The sequence below is a fragment of the Neltuma alba genome, unplaced genomic scaffold (genome assembly GCF_004799145.2).
Source record: "Neltuma alba isolate B1F8T4 unplaced genomic scaffold, ASM479914v2 tig00010374_pilon, whole genome shotgun sequence".
NCBI classification, from domain to species: Eukaryota; Viridiplantae; Streptophyta; class Magnoliopsida; order Fabales; family Fabaceae; genus Neltuma; species Neltuma alba.
The window spans coordinates 230,837-246,620 of NW_021635279.1; the positions used below are offsets into that span (position 1 = coordinate 230,837).

Sequence of the window (15,784 nt, forward strand, 5' to 3'; positions counted from 1 at the left end):
TTTCATTGGCTTACCACATGCTTGTCAATAACAATTGGGTAGTTGTGAAAATCACATAACAAGGTTGTCATTTTTACTGAATTAAGTTGTCACTAACATACAAAATATTATTATTTATACCAATGAACCAGACAAAAAATTATATTAAATTATGAGACGTCGTCAACAAAAGGATCTTTGTTAACACAAAAGGTCAATTTTTCACAAATAAAACATGAGAATACACTTCGGAGATTTACGTCAGATTATTATTCACAAGACAACAAGTGATAGAAATACAATCAGTAAAATGCTACAATTCACTTCTAGATATTTTGCTACAACCAAAAGTTTCTAGATGCGTCAATGGTAAACAAGGGTTTTGAAGGGTGATCATAGACTGGTACCAGCAAGAAACAGAAGGTACATTCATTCAGAAGCATTCATATCAATTTGATTAGATCTATACATCACATATCAGAAACTATACAAACTGCTGAAGTTAAATCCAGTGAATGTTATGTATTGCACCAAAATTAGCGAGATGTGGTTTGTTTCAATGGATCCACACTTTCGGTCCACACAAAGGGCCCACATTCAGCTGTAACTGTAACAATAACAACATTGTTATGTAATCCAGTATAATCTCATCTTTTTTCTGTAGGAGAGTACAGAAATGACATTACTGTTCAGATTCCACAGCCTGCACAACCGAGTATGAGGATGTGTGGTTCTCAACATTTCTTTTTCCTACTTGGACCTTGCTCCAGTAAACCCTCCACACTTGAAGCAAACTTCGCCTACATGCAGCCCTCACCAATCAAACGACAAGAAGATTGTAGATTCATCATAGATACAGAATAAGGCAAAGAGAATTTTCTGAGTAAATAGGCAGGCAGGTAAGATAAGCATATCAATAAACTTTGGATGATGACCCGCTTATATCATGTTTACATGCGTGTTAATGATTGATTTGGTCTTGAGAGTTTCTGTTAATCAGGTATAGTAAGAACTTCTCTAATGCAAACGAGGTCTGGTAAGAGCATATCCACTAATGTTACAAAATCACGGAAAGGCCACAGCAAATTAAATGGTCAAGCAAATGAAGCAACGAGGGTTCTAAAAATGGAAGTTCCATCAACTGCAGGGAAGAAAAATATGGCTACAATAATTACTTCTACATTTTGAATAGAAGAAACAGACAAAAAATTAAAGGAAAATCTTAATTCACTACGGTCCTCTAGGGCAGTTCGCTCCCCCTCACACAACTGTAGAAGTACAAGAAAAATGTGAAAACAACTACCGTTATAGTATCAATACTTGTACAAGCTACTGGAAGCCACATTGTTCTTGAGTTGTAAACAGTGCAACTTCTTTGTTCAAGGCCTATTTTTTCATTTGTTACTCTTTCATAGTTAGTCAACATATTACAATTTTTTATAGGGTTTTTTTGGGTCTTATTTTCTTTTCTTTTCTTTTTTTAGAGGGTTAAGGCATAAATTTGTTGGGTAAAGTTTCTTACATCTGTCTTATCAGCTTGATTAAGAAAAACATCCCAAATAGGTAATTTTTTTTAACTCAGTACCACACGATTGGTTCTTTCAATGATTTCTTTTCTATGTTATTTTATTGTATTTTACAGAAAACACTTTTCAAGGAACCAGACATAAATTCTATCCATTTAGAATACAGTGCTTTGTTGTTTCAACTTGCTTTTTATGAGCTCCGTTATACATCTTAATAGATAAGCAGAAAGTCGGAGCCAGTCATAGCATATACAGTGTTGCTTCATATCCTAAATCCCAATCTAATGTCAACTTATTTTGAGTTAACTAATTCCCTCAATTAGTTCAATTCAAGGCCGTGCTCTAGCACATAATTCAAATTGTCAGATTAATGAAATCAAATCAATTAGAGGTGTTAGTGACACAATAAAAAATACCTCTCATTGTCAATAACCCTCTTGGCAAGCATAAGTGTTAAAAAGACAGGAACCAACGCTGCAGATAAATGCTTAAGCGTATGACCACTGACAATATGATGAGTCCATTCATAGACCACTTTATCCGCAGCCTCTAGCACCTTAGCTAAAAGATAAAATCCTGCAAACGTTTTCATTGAAACTGAGTACAGTTGGCATCTAATATAAACTTGAAAGAAGTAATATTTATATGAAATATCCAAACCTGCTGCCCAAAGCCAAAAGGTTGAATGTGTGTACATTGGAGGTAGCAAAATAGCCATAAGGGGAATCAGAATGCATGGTAAAAATTGGACCAGCGCATATGGACGGAGATCATCAAAGAACCTTCATGATAAACAGCGAAAGGGAGGTAAAGAAGAGTTATTTTCCGCAGAAAGACACATTTTGGACTGATTCACGAATAACTGCATGACATCATCCCTCAAATGAATCCTGCATATTTTATGAGTATGACTACTATATTTTCAGAATTAACAAGTAGCTTTATCCATGTAAAGAAACTGTTCTCGCTTATAGAAGAAGGCTCTTAAAAAACAAGATTGAATAATAATCAGATCCCAGTCTTTGACAAGCAAAAACATTGTCTTAAAAACTGATAATAATAAAGTAGCAGGCTTGCCTCCAATACACTATGCTTATTATACCCGCCAAAACTAGAGGTACAATTGAAAGCATGCCCTTCCTCTCATCAATCCTTTCTATGATGAATATTGCCATTATCGACGTGAAAGCAACAGTCATCTGCAGCAAAATGCAGTTGAAGGCTCAGAAGTAATATAATTAGAGGCAAAAAAGATGAGGACATTGATGCAACTCACCGGCAACCTATCCCACACAAGGCGACTATCATCTGGTTTGAGATGATAGTATGAAGATCCAATTGCCACCGCAGCCACACCAACATAGAAGAATGTCCAACCCCATAATTCACCTTGCAAGCTTTTGGCAGACGTATTATATCATTGACAGAGACAACCATGTTTAGAAGATTTTATTTACAGCAACTTAATAAGAAAAAAACAGATGAATGAAATACCTGAACATAAAGTATCCACGATAGCAAAGTATAAGCCCAATGAGACCAATAACAAGGAACGGAAAATTTGAAATCACATTAAGTGCATTAGGAATGCCTGAAAAATGATGAATAAGCCTTTTATTTCCAAATTTGATAAAAGCGGAACAAGGAAAACTTGTACACAGCTCATATCAATTCCTTTAAATCATATCCAATCACAAGTTTAAAAACTAAACGTGGCTCACTAACCACAAATTCAAAGGGTGACAAGTAATCCAATAAAAAATTGCAGCCAATATATAAAGAGGTGGAGCCATAACAAAAAGGGCATACCAAGGAATTTGCGTTTGTCGGCAAAATCATGGTATTCTTGAGATTGAGGAATTGCTGGGGTGACGATCATCAGCACTATGAAGAGTACAATAGCTACTACCCATGCATACACGGTGCGTTTTCTCATTTTTTGCCCAGAGAAGATCTAAGCCAGATATTGTCCGTTCCAAATCAAAGACCGGCGCCCGCACTTGACCTAAAGGGAGGATCTGAAGTTAGAAGTCATAAAAGTACAGAGACTTGATCAAACCAATTGCCAACACAATGATTTACGCTGGCACAAAGATTACGTTTCTTCAAACAACTCATTGAAGTAACAAATCAATAATTTTATTGCTGCCACTGATATCGATAACCATATCAATCGAAGGAAAAGTTTTGAAGGAAAAACGGACAGTAAAGTGATAAATATAACACAGAACACCAACTCAAAAGCTCTGACAACTAATTGACCCTAGGTACGACAATCTAAACTGATTTCAGTCAAAATAGAAACGGAAACAACTCACCGTCGTTCACTCGACCGCAGAAGTGTGGGGTGAGTAAGGAAAAGAAGCAATGGGCAGAGGTTATTGAAATGAGAAGGATTGGAAAGGAAAGGAAGGGACAAGGGGCTTCGCTGAGGCAGGGGAAAAAGTACGGATCATGAGATTGGCGCAGAGCTTCGACAAAAGGCGGTAGTAGAGTAACAGACAAGTAATGCTCGATTCGTTTCATCCGGTTTTTGGGCAACCAAGTGTTTTGGTTTTTCAGTCCAAAAATGGGGTCTGGGTTTTTTTGGGAGTAGGTTGTTCTTAAATTTATTTAGAGAAAATTAATACCCGTCCCCTTATTTTTTGTTATTTTTAATTTGGAGCCTATTTTTTATTTTCATATAACTAAGTCCCATATGATGCATTAGAACTTTGGGCATTTTACTCATTTAAGTAGGTAAACAAAATGAGGATTATGCCCAAATGACATCAAATGTCTCCTTTAAAGCTTTCTTAAGAGTGAGATAGTAAGTTTGAATTATCTATAATAGGTGCGTAAACTATAGCAAAATATATATATATATATATATAAACAATAACTTCGGTTGACTTTTTATGTCATTTTCTTTTATATATGTTTGGAAAAATCACAAATAAAGACTCCCGAATTATTGAAATTACGTAGAGGTTATATGAATAGTAAAATTACCATAAGGGACCCAGTCCTATATTGTAAATATGAAATTTTGATGAAATGTCTGAAATACCCATTAGCCAAATATCAAGTTGACTATAGGAAATGACAAGTTCACTTTAACGAATGACAATTTCAGTATATCAAATCACAACTTAGTTAAAGGTATGCCAAATGACAAGTTGACTATGAGAAATAACAAGTTTACTTTAGTGAATGACAACTTCAGTAGACAAAATCACAACTTGGCTAAGGGGCATTTCAGACATTTCACTAAGATTTCATATTTGCAATATGGGATTAGGTTTTTCATGGTAATTTTGCTTATTCAGGTAACCTCTGTATAATTTTGATTATTCTAGGGTCTTTATTTGTCATTTGTCCTATATGTTTTGCCACGACTTAAATATTTTTTTTTTAGGTTAAAAGAAGTCAATTTTATTAACCTCTAAGAAAACATAATATAAACATCAATAGCTAAAACAAAGAAATACTTGAAAATATACACAAACACACACAACCTAACACGCAGCTAAACCAAAAAAAAAGCTATACCTATAAAAGTCCAGTAAAAAAAATATTCAACTGTTTATCTATACAATAATAAACTGAAACAAAGCATACAGATAAAACCCATATCTATAAAAACTAAGCAAACTAAAGTATTACATTCATTTTCAAATATAAGATTTAGTTTGTAGTATAAAAAGTAGTATATTCATCACCATCTAAAATCAGCAACCAAAGAGGATGTTGGTGAAGTTACCCACTCAATAGGGGACACCCCTTGTCTCCACTTTATAGTAATATCAAGCTCTTCACTCTCAACTAGAGCTGAAATAACAGATTGCAATTCCCATCTGCCTTTTCCATTCACCATTTTCAGTGGATTTTGTTTCTTTCTGCAACACCAAAACACCTCTGCACAATCTGTTTCAATAACAGCTCTCACAATCTTCAGTACCTTGACTAAAATAATAGTCTTCTGAACTGCTGAAGTTTCTGCTACAAAAGCACCAAAACCTATCACTGCAGTTCATGTTTCTTTGTCACAAGAACCATCACAATTAATCTTACCTTCCCTTTTTTTATTTGTGCAACCCATTTAGTGTTTGACCCTTCTCCCTTTTCTCATCCATTCCCTTCTTTGAACCAACCTTTTGCGCTCCAAAACTCCCTCACTGATCTTCCAGCTTCATCAATCACAATCACTCTAGTTGCATTCAAATGTCTATATTCAAACATCACAGCATTTCTCCCCCTCCAGATAAGCCAAACAAAATATGCCATCTGAAAATCATCAAAAACATTATCTTCTATAGTTATTTTCATACACCATTTCCCTAAGTTCCTCGTCCTTCCTTCTTCTAATCTGAGTTTTGATTTAAGACTATGTTTAAACTATGATTTTAGGATCTGTATTAAATAATTGGCAGTACTTCTTATTTGATAATTCAAGTCCTATTTGGCTGGCATTTAAAAAATAAATAAAAATTTCAAGTCCTATTTTATGTGGGTTGATTGCATGTTTGCGTCATGTTGGGCCTTGCAAATAACCTTTATTTATAAAATAAAATGGTGTCTTAAATTATGAAAGATTTTAGAAAAAATTAATCTTTTAATCTTTAAACTTTTAACTCATTTAAAACTCACTTTCAAGTATGCCTCAATACAATTCAATTCCTAAATGTTTTACTAGGTTAAAATTCAGTCTTTAATCTTTGAATCATTTATACTTTTGTATAAAAATTCCTCAATACACACTAAACCCAACTCATACATCAGAGTTTGAATGACAAGGGCCTAAAAACCCAACAAAACACGCATAATAAAAACATGAAAAATAAGAACAACAGAAAAACTAAACATGGGGTGTTAGGAATTGGAAACTCGAAAAAAAAAGGTGAAATGGGGCAAATCCCCATAGAACCATGGAAGGTGTCAGGTAGCTCAAACATCTCCAAACGTGTATAGGATAGGGCTGAACAAATTTGCAGAAAAGAAAAACTTTCCGGTACTTAACACTCGTCAGTAAAAATTTTTAAAATAAAGTTGCACGTTAATCCTTCTTTTTATTTTTCTCAATTCACTACAAAAAAACAGCTTATTAGCGACGGAATTTGCGACGGAAACAAATTTCGTTGCAAATTAGCGACGGAAACAAACGGAATTTGCGACTGAATTCGTTTCGTCGCAAATTTGCGACGGAATTTGCGACTAAAATTCTGTAGCTAATTTTTTGGATGGATTAGCGACGGAATTTCTGTCTGTCGCTAAATTCTGTCGCTAATCCGTATTTAGCGACGGAATCTTTTTCTGTCAGACAATTCCGTCACTAATTCCGTTGCTAATCCATCAAAAAAAATTAGCGACGGAATATTTTTTTGTCAGACAATTCCGTCGCTAATTCTGTCGCTAATCTATCAAAAAAATTAGCCACGGAAATTCCGTCGCAATTCCGTCAGAAATTAGTGACGGAATTTGTTTCCGTCGCAAATTTTAAGAAAATAAATTACATAGGATATATATACAAGTAGAAAAATATTGTTTATAATAATCTATTTAAATCATTTAATTTTTTCTATAGAATAATTTATTAGATTTTATTATAGTAGTTATTTTTTGAATTTTTTGAATAACAAGATTTTTTGACTAATTGTAAATGATTTTCTTCAAATATATAAACCAATATACATAATATAATATAATATAATATATATATATAATTAAATTGTATATCTTATCAATGTTAATTAAAAAATAAATTTAAAAAATATTTATGAAAAAATATTTATGATGTAAAATTCAAAATTAGTGTCATTAGAAATTAAAATTATATTAAAAATATTTTTTAAAAAATAAAACATTATAAAAATAGTAAAACAAATATTTAAAAATTATTTTTTCATTAAAATAGTTATGATTAAAATTATCATATAGTATATTTTTAGTTTTTAATAATATATATATAATTGTTTGTCTAAAATAATATAATATATATTTAATTTTACATAATAAGTCAACAGGTTCATTGCAGCTTAACTGGTAAAGCTGCACATGCGCACGGAGGAGGTCCTGGGTTCAAGCCATGGAGAAGTCACTTTAAGAAGGGAATTATGTGGTGGTGACACATGGCGCACGCGTGGCAGGCGAAGGTGAGGTGGCAGCACACGTGGCAGTAGATGTGAGGTGGCAGCGACACGTGGAGGTGGTCCCAGTGATGACGTGGCAATTGGTTCAAGCCATGGAGAAGTCATTTAAGAAGGGAATTATGTGGTGGTGACACATGGCGCACGCGTGGCAGGCGGAGGTGAGGTGGCAGCACACGTGGCAGTAGATGTGAGGTGGCAGCGACACGTGGAGGTGGTCCCAGTGATGACGTGGCAATTGGTTCAAGCCATGGAGAAGTCACTTTAAGAAGGGAATTATGTGGTGGTGACACATGGCGCACGCGTGGCAGGCGGAGGTGAGGTGGCAGCACACGTGGCAGTAGATGTGAGGTGGCAGCGACACGTGGAGGTGGTCCCAGTGATGACGTGGCAATTGGTTCAAGCCATGGAGAAGTCACTTTAAAAAGGGAATTATGTGGTGGTGACACATGGCGCACGCGTGGCAGGCGGAGGTGAGGTGGCAGCACACGTGGCAGTAGATGTGAGGTGGCAGCGACACGTGGAGGTGGTCCCAGTGATGACGTGGCAATTGGTTCAAGCCATGGAGAAGTCACTTTAAGAAGGGAATTATGTGGTGGTGACACATGGCGCACGCGTGGCAGGCGGAGGTGAGGTGGCAGCACACGTGACAGTAGATGTGAGGTGGCAGCAACACGTGGAGGTGGTCCCAGTGATGACGTGGCAATTGGTAGAGGTGCCACGTGGCATTTTATTTTATTTTTTAAAAAATCGAATTAGCGACGGATTAGTGACGGAAAAATTCTGTCGCTAAAACCATGTTTTTTTGTAGTGATTATTCACCCATAACTAAGAATAATACATTCATATGAAAGCGGAAGTAATTTACTTCACAATATGCACTCAAAATTAAAGCCAACTGCAGCCAACCAAGATCCAATTATATTACTTATTATATTTAAAATTATTAACTTTTTTATTTTTTTATATTATATATGTCAGACAATTTGTAAAGCAGAATTGACGGAGAATCCTAATTGTTAAATTGCACATGCTTAGCTTGAACACTATCTTTCTCCTAGTTTATTTCTTCCTTAACCTTTTTAATTATATATGAATTTGTTAAATAATTTTTAATTCCATATGTCCAGGGTTTTGATTTTGAGAATTGGACTGCACCGGCCACCAATTTTATTGATCAGAAAATTGATGAACCAAACTCTAGTTTGGATTTTTAAATTGATCAAAAATGGTAAATTAAAAATCCACCAAATCAAATCAAAATGAAAGCACTAAATTTGAAACTATTGATAAAAAACTGAACGTCTTTTCTTACAGTGTTCAACGTTAAGGAGCTGCAATGGCCAGGTATGTTAAGTAGTTGTGCAAAATCTAAGATGTTGGCTTTGAATATTCAAAGCTACCAAAAAACATTATTAAGTATCTTTTTGTTTGGTCTGGTCCTCTTTAACAATTGGAATCCCACTGGGAAATTCAATTCGGATATTTTAGCCAGTCTTAATCCCCTGCTTTACTTGTTCAAGAGTCTAGCAAATTCTATTGTTCATCAAGTTATTTGGTATTTTTTTACCCCCGTAGACACAAGTATCCTTTTATTGATGTAATCCTGTTCGAAGTACCATCAAACACTAAATATTCCTGACACTGTTTCAAGGCATCATCAAGTTGCTTGGTATTGTTTTGTTGGTTCAGTTGTTGTTATATGATCGTGGTGGCCTCATTAAGCACACGGATTAGGGGATTAAAGGGGTGTCGCAGGCGCTTTCCATGTCTTCATGTGTCATTTTTGGAGTACTTTAATTAGTTATGGTTGCAGTGCTCCTTTTCAATTTAGCCGTTTGCGTTGTTCGGCCGATGTTGGTCTTTGTACTTCTTAAAATTAGCTTTAATAACATACTCCTTTGGTCCTTAATGTAAGATCTAATTAACTAATTTGAGTAGATTAAGAATGTTAGTTAAATTAGTTAATATAATATATTTTTTTTAAAACACCCTAAGCATCTTTCTTAATTTTCTTTTCTTGTTCTTCTACTTTATTATTGTTGAGGGAATATCAATAGAGTTAGTTTGAAAAAAAATTGATAAATATATGAAATAGATCTTACATATAAGACCAATATCAACTCTTTAACTGGGTCTTATGTTAAGAATCGGAAGAATACTTCTTGGCTTTGGTTTTTATCATGATTTTATTTATGTGACTGGAAGTTGATTGTTGTATTTTTTTTTTATTCTTTAATATGATAGAGGTTTTAATTTGACATTTTGTTTGGATGGTTGTAATCAATTTTTGTTTCTGTTATTTCTAGGTACTGCCATGTGAATTTTCTGGTGAGTTGCTATTAGATGTATGTCTAATTTGGCAATGCTAACTTTTTCCTTTGTATATAATATAAGCGATTACTTTATTAAAAACAAAGCCAGCCCTTGCAGAATGCTTCTTCTTTTTTTCATTTCATATATGTCAGACAACTTGTAAAGCATATTTATCAAAGAATCTGGCGTGAACATGATCTTTATCCCAATTCATTTCATTCTTAATTTTTTTAATTATATATGATTTTTTTAATTTCAAGTTCAGGGTTTTGATTATGAAAATTGAACCCACCAGCTACCAATTTGTTGAATCAAATGATTAGTACAGCTTTTTTTTTGGGGGGGGGGGGTTTAAGGAAAACGGGACCATATAATGGCATCCTCCTCCTTCACCAGTAGCCATGTTAAGTTTGAAGAATTTTTTTCTCCTACCGGACATGAATTTTCATAAGTTATATATTACTTCCAGTTTTAAATATAAAATCTAGTTTGTAATACAAATTGTACTATAAATTAGATTTTATATTTAGAAAGTAGTATTAATTTTCAGGACTAGGATGAAATTATCTTAAAAAATTGCAAATATCTTCATGGTGTGCAATGTTTGAACCTGCTTTAGCCTTCATGACTATAGGACTTGCAACAATATGTTATATAATATTTTCTCGGCTAAAGTATGTTTTTAGTCATTTAACTTTACACAATGTTTTATTTTGGTCCCTTAACTTGAAAAAGTAAACTTTTAGTCATCTAATCCTAAAATCATTAACGAAAAATAATGATATTAAGCTCTTGAATGTTAATAAAACATTACTAAATACTAACATATTAAATTTAATTTTCAAAACAACTATGGTTGTTACAAAAACTATCATTAAAGACTAATAATTTTAGGGTTAAATTTTTAAAGTTAAGGAATTAAACTGAAACCTTACATAAAGTTAAAGGACCAAGTATATAATTTAGTCATATTTTCTCACAATTTTTATTTCAATGAACTTGGAAAAAAATGCTATATCTAGTCTTTAATATACGATCCCAATTTGATTCTAAATATAATATCCCAATATATGTTGTCTTGATCAATATTCATCCATTTTGCCCTCAAGTAATTCCTATGATAATTGCACATTTTAAGAAGTTTTCATCAAATAGTAATTTTAATGCACATGATTGATAGGGGTATTTTTGAAAAGACAATATTTATTTATCACAAATAACTAATTTAACTAATCTTTTTAACATCCATAGATTAGTTTCTAGTTCTTATAGTACTATCTTAACAGCCATGACAGTACATTTTTTTTCCAATTCCAATAAATATGGTCAATCTTTATTGATGACTTTCAATATAATTATCAAAATGTATAAATCAACATTCAAGATTTTATGGTATTACCACCAGTTTTTAACATAAGAGTTAGTTGGATATTCAATTAGGTCTTAAATATAAAATTTTCAATTTATATTATCTCTATTTTTTATCCATTTTGTCCCAAACAATCCTTATAATAATTGTACATGTTAAGGAGTTTTGATTAAGGGTGGTTTCAATGCACATAATTGATGATAACATTTTAAAGAACATAATATTCATTTATTACAAATAACTAATTCAACTAATTTTTTAATACCGACAAATTAATTATCTGGCTATTTTGTTGGTGATGAGTAACTGTCTCTTATATATATATATATATATATATATATAGTTTTAAATGAGAGTATAGATCATGTGAAGTTGAGAAATTTATGCATCTATTGAACTATGTAATTTTCAATGAGAAATTTAAAAACATAACCCGTGCATGTTACGTTGACGAATTTGACTAAATGCGCATTATCATCAACTCGTCATGCTTTATCATATTAAAACTAAATTTAAATTAGTAAGTTACATTATTAAACTAATAATGACGTAGTCTCTTAGTCAGTCTACTTAAAAGGCTTAGATAAACCAACCTGCATCAGCCTGTATTTTATATTTTTTTTTCTTCCATTATTCAGTTTGAAATGACATTTAAAAATAATAATAAAATCCGTTGGAATTGTGTTTTAGTAATGTTATTTTTTGAGTTATATGTAGTTTATTCATGAATGTACCACTCACATATAAATTAATATCTTTTACCCACAAGTTCTATGTTGAGATGGTAAGCGGTCTCACATTGTAAGAAGGAGAACATCAGTTTTGAATCCTGAAAAGTGCATTTGTTATAAGGGTTTTAATTTTAACGCTCCTAACCCAATAGATATTAATCTCATCAAGTCCAAAGTAACTTGAAGATACCCTGAGATATACCAAATTAATGTCTTTATATTTAAATATTAGTCTTTTTAGAGTTATACACTTACTTTAATTAACTTATATCAATTCAACACCTGTTTGACCCAGCTTATTTTAAATGATTTGGCATTATAAGACAGTTACCATGTAACATGAGTTTTATGCATAAAACAAACATATGCTAAATAATCATGAACTGGATACTAATCTTTTAACCGCCGCTTTAATCTCTATAAATTGCGGCTCTTATATTCATTACGCAGCCATCACCGCATCTCTTTTGTTATGATATTCAAAAGAGGCAACCTTGGCGGATTATTATATTATTATTGTTGTTATTATAAACATAGGATCCAGCCACTCCATTTCTGACAGGAATGAGCTCGCTTCCACAATTCACATGGCTTCCAGCTTTCAATACCTCCTCCTCCTTCTTCTTCTCTTGTTCTTCTTCATTTCTCCTTCTTCTTCTGCTAAATCCTCTTTCAGACCCAAGGCTTTTGTGCTTCCTGTTACTAAAGATGCCTCCACTCTCCAATATGTTACCCAGATTCGTCAGAGAACGCCACTCGTCCCCCTCAACCTTGTCCTTGATCTGGGCGGCCAATTCCTCTGGGTCGATTGTGATCAGAAATACTCCTCCACCACCTACCACCCTGCACGCTGCAAATCCGCCCTCTGCTCCCTCGCCGACGCCTCCAGTTGCGGCGATTGCTTTTCGCCTCCCAGGCCAGGCTGCAATAACAACACCTGCAGCGTAATGCCGGACAACACCGTTACCGGCACCGCCACTTTCGGCGATGTCGGCCAAGACGTTGTCTCCGTCCAGTCCACGAACGGATTCCACCCGGGTCGAACCGTCGCCGCTTCCCGGTTCATATTCTCATGTGCATCGACTTTCTTATTGGATGGCCTCGCCACCGGAGTATCCGGCATGGCGGGTCTCGGTCGAACCAAAATCGCTCTTCCTTCTCAATTCGCTTCCGCTTTTAGCTTTCCCAGAAAATTCGCCATTTGCCTCGCCTCAAATTCAAAAGGTGTTGTCTTCTTCGGCGACGGCCCTTAAGTTCTTCTTCCCGACGTCGACGCCGCTAAATTTCTCACTCACACACCCCTAATTCTCAACCCAGAAAGCACAGCTTCGGCTCACTCACAAGGACAGCCTTCGTCGGAGTATTTCGTCGGAGTAAAATCCATCAAGATCGACGACAAAGTTGTGCCCAAGATCAACAAAAAATTGCTGTCCATAAACAAGGAAGGCTTTGGTGGGACTAAGATAAGTACGGTGAACCCGTACACAGTCCTGGAGGCGTCGATCTTCAAGGCGGTGACGGAGGCATTTATAAGAGCTAGGAACTACACCAGGGTGGGCGGTGTGGCTCCCTTCGAAGTTTGTTTCAGCAGCCACAACGTCGGAAGCACAAGGTTGGGTCCGGCGGTGCCGACCATCGAGTTTGTGCTTCAGAATAATGTGAGTTGGTCCATCTTCGGAGCGAACTCGGTGGTGCAGGTGAAGAACAATGTGATGTGTCTTGGTGTAGTGAACGGAGGTGACAAGCCGAGGACTCCGATTGTGATCGGAGGGTTTCAGTTGGAGAACCATCTTCTTCAGTTCGATTTGGCTTCTTCTAGATTGGGGTTCAGCCCTTTGCTGTTTTGGAGGAGGACTACGTGTGCAAACTTCAATTTCACCTCCGCCGCATGAACTGCCCTTCTCCGCCGCCCCCGCCCTCAGAATTGCGACTTCGAACGGGATGAATATATATATATATATATATATATCTTTCCTCGTTGCGTTCTAACGAATCATATGTCCTTTATTTTTCGTATGAAAATAATAACATGTCCTCTTCCACGATATTACTGAGCTGATTAACAGTGTGTAACAGTCATGGCCAAAAAGGGAGCAAAAAAAAAAGTGTGCAGCTGCGTGTATTTGAGTTGAAAATTTTTTGAATAAAATTATAATTTTGTGACTAGATTTGGTGGTAATTGATTTATAATTTTGGTTATTTCATAAAATCAGCTTTGGGTAAAATAAATTATCGGGAAAAAACATGGTTTTCTCATAAGTTACTCAGTTATACTTTCCTACTAATCCATCCAAATATGAAGTCAATTTTATGAACTCTGTTTTACCCAAAGTTAATTTGATGAGAAACATGGTCGACGGTCACGTTATTAATTAAATCAAATTATGTTTGGCTATAATTTTAGAAAATCACGACACTAAAAAAAAACATGCTTTTAGCGATAGAATTTTTTATTTAGCGACGGAAACGGATTAGTGACGGAATTTGTTTCGTCACTAATTGATTAGCAACGGAATTTCAATTCCGTCGCTAATTAATGACGGAAAATTCCGTCGCTAATTACCGACGGAAATTTCCCGTCGCTAACCCGATTTTTTTAAAAATAAAATAAAATGCCACGTGGCACCTTTACCAATTGTCACGTCATCACTGGGGACCACCTCCACGTATCCCTGCCACCTCACCTCTACCTACCACGTGTGCTGCCACCACATAATTTCCTCTTCAAAGTGATTTCTCCATGGCTTGAACCCAGGACCTCCTCTGTGCGCGCGTACGGCTTTACCAGTTGAGCTGCAATGAACCTATTGACTTATTATGTAAAATTAAATATATATAATATTATTTTACACAAACAATTATATATATTATTAAAAACTAAAAATATACTATATGATAATTTTAATCATAACTATTTTAATGAAAAAATAATTTTTTAATATTTTTAAATAATTTTTTATTCTTAAAAATATTTTAAATATAATTTTAATTTCTAACCGCACTAATCTTGAATTTTAAATCATAAATAATTTTTTTATAAATATTTTTTAAATTTATTTTTTTAATTAACATTGATAAGATATACAATTTAATGATATATGTATTATATTACATATATATTATATTATCTATATGTGTTTTATATATTTGAAGAAAATCATTTATAATTAGTCAAAAAATCTTGTTATTCAAAAAATAACTACTATAATAAAATCTAATAAATTATTCTATATAAAAAATTAAATAATTTGAATAGATTATGATAAACAGTATTCTCCTGCTTGTATATATATCCTATGTAATTTATTTTCTTAAAATTTTTATATATACCATTTGTTTTTGTATTAAGACCAAAATCAATCTATCATGGGTATTAATTATATCATGATTAAATTTTATTGTTTAATGATTGAAATTCAAAATTCACTTTAATATTAATTTGCATTCATATAAATTTATTAAATCGTTTTGAATTTCTATCACATATTATATATTTCAATATATTTTACATATGATAAAATTATTTCTTTCTTATATCATTTTGTATAAAAAATTTATTAATAATCTTATTGTATTTTTTAATTATTATTAATAATCAAGAGGAATTTATTTTAACAAAATATAAATAAGTTTTCTAAGAAATTATCTTTCTATTTTCAGTATATACATAATGATGACATGAATGATGATGATATCTTCATTAACACCAACTCCATAAGTATATCAATTTATTTTATA

General features: G+C 33.7%; 1 protein-coding gene and 1 pseudogene across 1 annotated transcript; one reads left to right on the plus strand and one right to left on the minus strand.

Moving 5' to 3' along the window:
* Positions 1-226: 226 nt before the first annotated feature.
* Positions 227-3,991, minus strand: LOC114756160 (uncharacterized). Its single transcript, XM_028945076.1, has 9 exons — positions 3,824-3,991; positions 3,315-3,510; positions 3,000-3,096; positions 2,782-2,902; positions 2,583-2,704; positions 2,166-2,287; positions 1,922-2,081; positions 666-779; positions 227-586 (listed from the first exon to the last, which is right to left on the minus strand). The coding sequence occupies exons 2-9, from the start codon at positions 3,439-3,441 to the stop codon at positions 577-579; spliced, it is 873 nt and encodes a 290-aa protein (XP_028800909.1). The 5' UTR covers positions 3,442-3,510; positions 3,824-3,991; the 3' UTR covers positions 227-576.
* Positions 3,992-12,633: 8,642 nt separating this feature from the next.
* LOC114756161 (basic 7S globulin-like) lies at positions 12,634-13,938 on the plus strand (annotated as a pseudogene).
* The last annotated feature ends 1,846 nt before the right edge of the window (positions 13,939-15,784 follow it).